This window comes from Acanthopagrus latus, chromosome 12, assembly GCF_904848185.1.
Source record: "Acanthopagrus latus isolate v.2019 chromosome 12, fAcaLat1.1, whole genome shotgun sequence".
NCBI classification, from domain to species: Eukaryota; Metazoa; Chordata; class Actinopteri; order Spariformes; family Sparidae; genus Acanthopagrus; species Acanthopagrus latus.
In genome coordinates, this window is record NC_051050.1 from 13,748,202 (window position 1) to 13,758,704 (window position 10,503).

At 41.1% G+C, this 10,503-nt stretch overlaps 1 protein-coding gene across 1 annotated transcript; it reads left to right on the plus strand.

The window, feature by feature from the left end:
- Window positions 1–339: 339 nt before the first annotated feature.
- ggt5b (gamma-glutamyltransferase 5b) lies at window positions 340–7,309 on the plus strand. Its single transcript, XM_037116621.1, has 12 exons — window positions 340–512; window positions 2,923–3,050; window positions 3,131–3,226; window positions 4,012–4,207; window positions 4,671–4,831; window positions 4,960–5,106; window positions 5,262–5,392; window positions 6,175–6,362; window positions 6,460–6,551; window positions 6,645–6,754; window positions 6,839–6,949; window positions 7,163–7,309. The coding sequence occupies exons 1-12, from the start codon at window positions 340–342 to the stop codon at window positions 7,307–7,309; spliced, it is 1,680 nt and encodes a 559-aa protein (XP_036972516.1).
- The last annotated feature ends 3,194 nt before the right edge of the window (window positions 7,310–10,503 follow it).

The window sequence follows — 10,503 nt, forward strand, 5'->3', positions numbered from 1 at the left end:
AAGACTTTCATTTCTTTTTTCTTTTTCTTTTTTTGATTAAAAAAAAAAAAGCCGACAAGCGGGAATACATTGCGTCATGGTTATTTCCCGCATTCTTTGGGGATTAAGGTTGCTAATGACTTATTTACACGCAGTGGTCATCCTCACAGTTACGTCCTTTCCTCAGCTCCACACTTTCGCTTCTAGCCTTGATGGACCGACAGGAGGAAGAAGGGGAGGGAGGGGTGAACCCAAGCTCGGGATTAAAGCAGTGCGCACTTGAGCGTGTGTGCGCACCGAGCTGCGAGCGGCAACAGTTCCTCCTGCGCGAAGTTCCCGACGCGGCAAAGTTTCGTTCCAATGGCTAAATACAGGCCGTGGGTGGTGTGCTGCTTCACCTTGGCCGGCGTGATCTGCGCGGTCGCCATCACCTGCCTGTGCATCTCCTCGCTGGTGGACAGAGGGTGTCCCGGGGGCAGCTTCAGGCGCGCCGCCGTGTCTGCAGACTCCAAGCTCTGCTCCGACATCGGCAGGTAAGTTATTTATTTATTTATTTATTTATTTATTTATTTATTTATTTATTTATTTAAAAAAAAAAAGGAAAACGAAAAAAGTTTTGTTTGGGAGTTTGACCTGGTTTTTGCTTGATACGTTTCAGCCAAAAACATCCACCTAAAACCCTGGGTGTGACAAGAGTATGGAACGTCACCTGAAACGTGTTATTTTAAAGTTCATTCGTGTGTTACTGAAGTGCTCCAAGTGTGCTCCATCATTCACAGAATGACTTTAGTTATTATTCTGTAGACCGTGAGGCTGCCCTCCCATGCTCCTGTGGGTGAGATAAAAAAAAAAAGCTGAACTGAGCAATGGGATAAGCAGTTTAAGAGATTTGACAGGCTCTGTTTGAGGAGTGAGACTTAATGCCTGCAGACAGTGTGTGCAGACAGATTCTCCACACCTCCCTGCTGTTGGATGTGCCTGTTAAAGGTTGAGGACAGGTTTAAACAAATACTGACTGATGTTGATGTTTATAATGTGGAGTGAACAGACTTTGCTCTCTCTGATGAACTCCCTGATGCTGTTCAGCCAGTCTGTCATCATAATAAGAGTAAATATAGAGCAATAGGTGAGTCTTTGTGCTTGTGGGTCTTCCTGCTTTTGTGCTGAGTGAAGTCTCCTGTTCCCCCCTGCCAGGATTTGTCGGGGGGGTTCATTTCCTCAGTTCACAGCGCAGACAGTGAATATGAGCTCCAGGAGTGATGCACCGAGGCAACATGATCACCTGAGGACAGAAGCTTTTAAAGGGCAGCGTTTGAGTGTTTCTATGATTCAGATAAACATGATGGATTCCTTCTGTGGAAGAGGAGAGAGAGGGGAAAAAGACAGGGAAATATAAGAGCACAGACTTTCATCAGGTTAATGTGATAAAACATAGATGCAAAACAAATGAGGGATAGCATATCACTGGAACAGCCGCTTACTGCTGATAACGGTAGCCACCGTGAGTTAGCTCCGTTAGCCATGCAGTTAGTGGTCCGGGCTAGCATGCTAACTTTAGGAGATATCCCTGCAACACACTGCAGAGATGTCAAAACTGACGTTTCATTTGACGTTATGACTTTTGATTTTTCAAATGTAGGAGTTTTTTTGTTCTGATTTTGCCGGCACTTGGTCCTCCACGCACCTGTCAACCCACAGGTGTGCAAAAGTTTTGCTCTGAGGAACGATTTGAGTAAATTCTTTCAGTTTTAATCCACATTCAAAGGAGCACTAAAAAAAAAAAAAAATCTTCTGCAAAACTACACAGTGAACCTTTAAAAGTGTACTCATTAGTCAAGACAGGAAAAAAAAAGTTCAGTGTTGCACAACAATATTGTTTTATCTCACTGATAATATGTGATTAAGCATAATCACAACCACATCCAAATGACCCAATTCTTTTGTCAAACTCTCTTTTGTTTTTGTTTTTTGTTTTCTTTTTGTCATTTCCTAACAACCGAACAAAAGCTTCCTCATAGTCACAACACTTCATGTTGTTGGACCAAACTGCTGCGTCTCTGCCTCCTTTCCCTCTCTCATTACACTCGTCATTTGGGAGCTGGTTTCCTGTCTTCACTTTTTTTTCCAAAATGACCTGTATACTATGTTAGGTATAAACAACACCAAACAAACCCACAGTGCATACAAATGAAATGACCCAATGAAGGATTTATACACAAAATACCAAACCTGGACTCAATTTTGTCCCTTTGACCAAATCCCATTCACACATTAATCACTTTACAATGTCTACTACTATGTCTTGCTGTTTGACCAGAATGGACAACTGTGTTTGTTGCTCTGTCTGTTCACATGAGACTCATTTAATTAGATTCTACTGATTCAATTTGACTTTTCCAATCTTCCCCTTCAGACCTTTTCTTCTGTGAAACCCTGCAACCCTAACTACAAGGCACCGAGGTGGCATGACCCCAGCAGAGCCGAAACATTCCCATAACTACCGTCTTGTTGCTCAGTGAACATGACGACACAGTGCCAAACTCTCAGTGAAAAGACTCATTCAGAGCTTTCAGAAGCGATCCAGACTTAAACTTTCAGCTTTTGTCGTGCAGTATAATCTGGTTGGATACACCTAATTATGACAAAGCAATTGTAATTTCTAAGGAAGGCAGTTAACTCAAGATGAAGTCATGTTCAAAAAAAAAAAAAAAAAAAAAAGCACAACCATGGCCAGCAACTTCCTGGTATGTTGCTCAAGCATCAGCACATGGTTTAAACTTGTCTCTTGGCAGCGCCGTCAGACCCCGACGCCCTGAAAAAAAGATAAACTGCCGAGGTCCACACTGATGCATCTATTAAAAATGTCTTCACATGTGCTTTTGTTGCAAATATATGGTGAGTGCGTTCATAAACTTCCCATAAATCCTGTCATGATATTTCCAGGAACATGCTCCAGCAGGGGGGTTCAGCAGTAGATGGCGCCATTGCAGCTCTTCTGTGCACAGCGTTGGTCAACCCTCAGAGCATGGGGATTGGAGGAGGGTCCATAATCACCATAAGAAATAAAACAGGTCGGGCTTCTCATTTGTTTCGCTTCTTCCCAGATTATATCGATTGGGGCCAATAATTCTAACTTGTGATCTCTCTCCAGGCAATGTTAAAGTCTACAACTTCAGGGAAACGGTCCCAAAGTCGTTCAAAACGAACCTTTTAAAGGACTGTCCCACCACGTTCAGACTGAGCATAGGTAGGCACAGTATTCCCACTATGTGTTGTGGCTTGATATAGATTTCTTACTCATGCCTTCTTATGTAGTCATCACAATATTCCAGTAACTCAGGGGAGATGTTTTTCTACTGGATCCTTTTGGCTCTTTTCCAGCATCATTCACTTCGTCTGAGGTGTCCTCTCACAGAGCAGTAATTTATAAGCACTCTATAAACATTTTAAGGAGCAATTCAACTACAAATTAAAGATCAGTCATTATCTAATCGAACTTTGGTAATCCACAAAACTTTTCTGGAGCGCCTGAACACCTGAAATACATGGGAGGAAAAAACAGCCAAAGAAATAACATAAAATGGCTCCATACAGCTCTCTCGCTTTAATCCAAGTCTCAGTACGCCCTGAGATTGATTTGAAAAACTTTATTTACACCTTCAGCTGGCAGTAAAACTCCTGCACCCACCTCAGGCACTGAATTGCTGCGAAGCTCCAGAAAAGTTTTGCTGACCAAAGCTTCACCGGACTTACAGTCATTATGGGACTAAGTTGGTATGGTACTGAATTTTTGTTTGTGGGTGAACTGTACCTTTAATGTATTGGGCACAAAGTAGCTGTGAGCAGACATAAAAACACAAATAATACAAGAGCCACTTAATCACCATCTGTCAAAACTCTTGAGTGGAGATCTTGTTTCATTTCATGTTCGATGTTGTTTTCTAGCATTAAACATTTCAATCAGTTGTTGGTCTGAACAAATTAATCTCACTCTATCGCTCGATCATTCGTTTGCTCTTCTGTCCATCGCAGGTGCCCAGTGGATCGGCGTTCCCGGTGAGCTCCGGGGCTACGAGGCAGTTCACAAGCAGTATGGGAAGCTGCCTTGGGCCAAGCTGTTCGAGCCAACAATTAAACTGGCGAGGGAGGGCATCGATATGCCGCCATATCTGGCAAAACTTATGAACAGCCCCATTGGGAGAATTCACGTGGAAAATTCCTCTCTCTGGTACATCTTCTCCTTGCTTCCTGCTTTACTGACTGAGAGCAATGATGATCTAAAAGGGATTGATTCACTGTTGAGATCCTGAAGATAATTACACTCCTTTAAATCCTTGCTTTAACTCATTTTTATGTGACCCCTTGGTGAACAATTGACTCTGTTGCAGTTATGATCAGGATTTCACATTATGTCATGGTTGAAATGACTGCACACTGTCATTCTTAGAATGGAACTTCACAGATGCAGAAACAAGTTTCTACTCAATGACTCAACTAAGTTAAAGAAGTGCATGTCATATGTTACAAATTGCATAAAATGAATGTGATTTGTAAGCAAAATATCCCAGAGAAGTCACACATCAGTCAAAAATGATAATGCAGCACCAGTCTCTCTCAGTGTTTTCTGTGTATAGTTCCTGTGTTCATGTTCATATGCTCATGTTCTTTCTCATGCATACTTTCTTCTCCAGTAAGCTTCTCTGCAACAAGAACAAAACGGTCCTGGGAACAGGAGACATCCTGAAATTTACTAAACTCGCAGAAAGTTTGGAAACAATTGCAAAGCAAGGGGCAGACGCCTTCTACACGGGCAAGATGGGACAAGACTTAATCAAAGACATTAAAGATGCAGGTTGGTGCAAATTTCAACATAGTTTGACAAGTTGGGGATTTGTTTAAAAAAATGTTTAAAAAAAAGACAAGTCAGCAAAGCATACAGAGCTGAAGATAAACAAACTGCTTCTTACATGTTTCTCTCAGGTGGGACGTTGGAATTGGAGGACCTGAAGTCATTCCAGGTGCAGGTGGTTGATGCATGGAAAGTTTCTCTGGGCGACATGAAGATGCACATCCCTCCACCGCCTGCCGGGGGCGCCCTGCTTGCCTTCATTCTCGGACTGATGAAAGGTTTCATGTACTGTCTGATGTCTCTCCTGTTATTCCTGAACTGATCTGTGGTAGCGGTTGAAATGAATTAGTCCTTTACTCTGAACACTGGAGAGGTACAAACAAAACAGATCGTCATGTCTTAAAGTTGGCTGTTCTTCCCCCTTTTTCTGCAGGGTACCACTTGACTCGAAGCTCCCTGCAGGGACACCAGAAGGTTCAGATGTACCATCATTATATAGAGGCAGCTAAATTTGCTAATGGACTAAAGAGAAGCATCTCTGATCCTGGTTTCAGTGACGGAAAGGTTGGAAACATTCCATTATTATTATGACATGAGATATTACAATGAAACCAAAGATATGTTCTGGTTTTCCCTCTGATGTCCTCAGACTGCTCTGCCTCAACTATGGTTGACAAACTTTCCTGATGGACAGCTTTATTTATTGCTGAAGTTACCACTAACTGCTGCTATCTGTTGCTGCTGCGAGCTTGTTAGCTCAGTTAGCAATGCAGCTAGCATGCGGTATTATATGGCACCTCTGTTATTTGAGTTTGGTAATGGACAGATATGTTTTCGTATTTCTAAAGTAACCACTAACTGCTGCTATCTGCAGTTGGTTAGCTCACTTAGCCTGGCAGCTAGCATGTGGTATTATATGGCACCTCTGTGATTTACAGAATTGCTAATGTTCAGAAAGCTTTTCTTGTTGCCAAAGTAACTGATAACTGCTGATATCTGTAGCTGCTGTGACATTTTTAGCTCAGTTAGCCAAGCAGCTAACATGTGATGTCACATGGCACCTTTGCGATTTACAGTGTTAACTAAGGGACAGAAAGCTTTTCTTGTTAGCGCAGTTAGCTGTGCAGCTAGCATGTAGTATTATGTGGAACCTTCTTAATGGACTCTTGTTGCTAAATTGACCACAAACTGCTGCCATAACTGTCTAATTTAGCTAGTTAGCTAGCTCCAAACTCCAGGAAATTAAAGAGAAAAGAAGAAAAATAATCTGAGATACAGTGGAGTTACATCACACTCCAGCATTTATTAAATCCTTTCCCAGTCTCATTATGATATTCTTCTTTCAGACCGCAGATCATTTGATCGATCCCTCCTTCATTAATCAAATCAGGGAGAGGATTTTTTCAAACCGCACCCATGTCAACTCCTACTACAACAACGTTCGGCCCTCCTCCGATCACATGGGGACAACACATGTGTCTGTCCTGGATGAAGAGGGGCTGGCTGTCTCCGCCACCAGCACTATAAACCAATTGTGAGCAGGAAGCCTCTTCCAACAGAAGTATCTACTTTATATTGTATCAGCTCTATGACGTGATGTTATCCACTCGTATTGTGTTTTGTTTTTGTAGATTTGGAGGAGCCATTTACTCCCCACAAACAGGAATCATCCTCAACAATGAGCTGGCTGACTTCTGTGGGAGAGCAGACACAGTGAGGGCAGGTAAAGTCACACAGCCTTTTAAATCTAATCATGATAACACAGTCATTTAGTCCCCCCCCCTTTGTCTGATATGGAGTGTGATTGCTGTCATAGGTGAACAGCCTCCTTCCTCAATGACTCCAGTAATACTCGAGTCAAAGTCTGGAGGGCTCCTTGTGATTGGTGGATCCGGAGGAAGCATGATAACCTCAGCGGTAGCCTTGGTAACTCAGCTGAACTCCGTTTGCATTCTTGTTTTTTGGCTACCATGTTTGTTTCGCTCATATGATTCTCTTTGATTCTGGCAGTCGTTAATGAATCGCCTGTGGCTTGGGATGAGTCTGAAAGAAGCCATCGCTGCGCCCATAGTGTTTGTTGATTCCAGGAACAATGTGAATTTTGAGCCCGGTTTTGACAAGGTGAGGTTCTGTCCATTAATCCCAATCTGCTTCACTAGACTGCGACCATCTATCTAATAACTGAACATTTCTATTTATTTTAATGGATTCCGATGGAGATTACCACGACATAATCCTACAAAGTCTGATTTAATTTATCTGAAATCGGTTTTAAAAATCTGAAGTGGGCTGGATAAGTGGTATTAAATCCGTGTGTGTTTTATGTGCCCTCAGTCTGTGATAGAGGGCATCAAAGCTCTTGGACACAGAGTTGGGGACTGGAAATATTTCCTCAATGTCGTCAACGGCGTGGAAAAGGAGAAGGGATGCATCACGGCCATATCGGACGCCAGGAAGATGGGGGTGGCAGCTGGATACTGACCGTACAGACCATGAGGAAGCACCAGCTTCACACTAAAATCTGCTCTAAAGACTGACTGACTGAAACGTTGGCCTTAAGTAAACAATGAATGTGCCGAAACTGTGAAAACAAAATGTGAGCTATTTGGTGCTCGAGGTCTTCGCTGATGGGACTGATGAGCAGTTAAAGTCTCTTGCAGTTAAAAGGAAGAAGGATAATCCTTTTGATTTATTATAACTTGGGTCTTATTTTGTAGCTTTGGCTGTTTAAGAAAACTGTCGTCACCATAGTGAGTGCAGAGATCTTGAGAATCGGCTAAAAAGAAGTCAGATGGGGAAAGAACAGAACATGGTCATCTGAGCAAATGATCTGAATCTTCTTAACTGGAAGGAAAGAATGTTTCTTTGTCCTATTTTGCCTTTTTTTTCTAATGTCTTATGTTTCAACTTCCAGGTGTCTTTATGTGCAAATTGAAGATGCACATAAAAACAGCTGAATGGAAATGCACTTACCGAGGAACATCTGTAATAATGGTCTAGCAAGTACACTGGGTTATAGTTGAAGGTGTAGCTGATATCAGTGTGTTAGAACATCATATTTAATCTTTAATTTAGTCCCAGGATCATCATGAAAACTTGAAAGTCCACTTCTGTAACAACCTGAGTGGGTTAAGTGAAGGACTTCACCCTACCCTGTCTATCACTACCCTCACTCAAGGCACAGGCATTTTTTATCTCGTCTGAAATATTTTGTTATATTAATACTGTTCAAATTTATCAATATCAGATCGTGCCATAGTTTAAACATACAGTATCAAAACAATAAGGGACTTTAAAAACTTGTAGCGCTAGATACAAGTAGTAATTAACTTTGTAAGTGTGAATGACAAAAACGATGGTCAAAACTCATCAGACCCAAGTTGTAATATTCCAGATGTTTCCTTTGTGCCGAGCGGGCCACTCTGTATATATTCAGTTACATTCCAGCCGGTTGTCACAAACGCACCTTTAAAGGATAAGTTCACCCAAAAATTTAAATTCAGTCACCTGCTCATTCCTGTAATGATGGAAAGTCGAGTGAAAATTCACAGTCTGCAAAACATTTCTTCAGCTTAACAGCAAAACTTTTAGCTTAGCAGCATTTTGGCTTGATAAAGGATGTAAATAACGTTTTCTCAAATCAATTTTGGATCTGAGGTCTTCCAGAGACTTGGAGCTGCTTAGAGGGTGGTTGTTTTCTTTTACACTGCTTCAGTTGTTAAGTAGAACGCTGTTTTGCTTAGAAGCTCCAGAAAAGTTTTGTTGACCACGAAACTTTAACCGACTTTCCATCGACACAGGGGTGAGCAGATTATGATTAAGTTTGAATTTGTCGGTGATCTGTTCCTTTAATTTCATATGACATAGATGATGTGGATTAACGCACCTGGAGGCTGCTGTTCTTACTGCTGAGATCTGCTTTTATGGAGGATTACACACTTCTGACCAAAGTGCGATGTGTTTGCAGCAGGAGCCTTAAAAGCAAATTTGCTCTCGTCCAACGAAACAACACCGACCGCGGTGTCATGATTACTTATTGATATGCAATGAATGTTTGACTGAACTACATGTATAAGAACTGTATTCTGTTGATGAGCCATGTAACCCTTCCAAAGGGACGTCCTGACTGACATGTGAGCTGAAGGCTGTTGTAGGATGTCGGTTGCCCAAACCAGGAACGCTTAACTGTGACCACGAATAATTTACTGTATGTGAAACGACCATATTCAGGTCCCTGAGCATGCTGTGATCCTGGTTTAAAGATTGAAAAATGCTATAAATTTCAACAATAGATTCACAATGAACAAAATGATGTCATAAACGTAAGTGTATTTTCACACAACCATCATGTCATTTTATATTTTCTATGTGTTTTGATACATTTTTTGTAAAATAATAATACTTTTTTTTTTTTTTTTTTTTTACAAATATTAACTGTGAATATCCATTTTGTCACCATAAAACATTAAAATCTAAACAAAGACAATTAATCGCCGAGTCTCTGAACTCTATATTACCTTTAACACACATTTCCCTCTAAATACACATTCGTTAAAGATGTGTTAGTATAGCATGATCAGCAATAATCTGCTGCATGTTTTCCTGTTTGCCTTGTTCCACAGCAGCACTTTCACACTGAGACAAAGGAAGCAGTAATGAGATACATTTCTGCAGAGAGACTTATGAATTAGTAATGATTTCTTAAGTGGATTCTGCTCCATTTTCCCTTTGAGGCGCTAGATGTGAATTGTGAGAACATGCAAATGTTCTAGTCCGTGTGAAGCCCCGCTGTCTTTGTTGTATGACAAATGAGTTAATCTGGATAAGTTGTGACTTCATAGCTTTAGTGTCACGACATTAACCGCCATTTAAAGCAAGCATCGTTTTACATTATACCAAAAAATGTCTCCCCGCTAATAGTCTTTCACTCAAAGCAGAGGCAGTTAAATAATCCTGTGATGACTCTCTGACTTCCAGTGTTAGCACACATTCAGTCACAAAGTCCCCTGATGAAGCAAATTATCTCAACAGCAGTTATTTGATGTTATTATACAGGCTTTCTGTTTGGGTGCGTCATTATTTGTAGCTGTCATACTGCCGAGCAAAGGAGTGGCACTGATATACGTGCGGGGAGTTTTTTTTTTCTCGCCTAAAGGGTGAGTGAATTTGCATTTCTGAGTTGCATAACTCTGTGGTTCATTATAACTGCGCTTGATTGGGCCTTGAAGGAACATTTCCAGCGTGACTTGCTCAGTTTTTTTTTTTGCATTCGCTGTCTCCTCAGGAAATAATTGTATCCACACCGAGTAACGCTACTGAATATCTCAATATTTTTGCAGGGCGTCCTGGTAGAGCAGGGTGCAAAGACACATACCCATGCAATATTGATGTACTCTCTCACCCCACATTTCCCGTCATTCTCTGCTAGAGCCTGTCAATCAAGGCAAAATACCAAAATAACTAAAGTTCATCCAGCCATTTAAAGTTTTAACTCTTGACCTATGTCAGTTTTGATATACAGTCGGGTCAAGAAGTCTGAGAACACTCAATCAATCTATTTTGTGTTTGTTTCAAATGTAATGGACATTTATTTCATAACAAATGCTAGTCAGGTTAAAAGTTTGAGTGAAATGTTGGAAGTTTTAAAAGAAATGTTCATGAATTCCAGAATATTT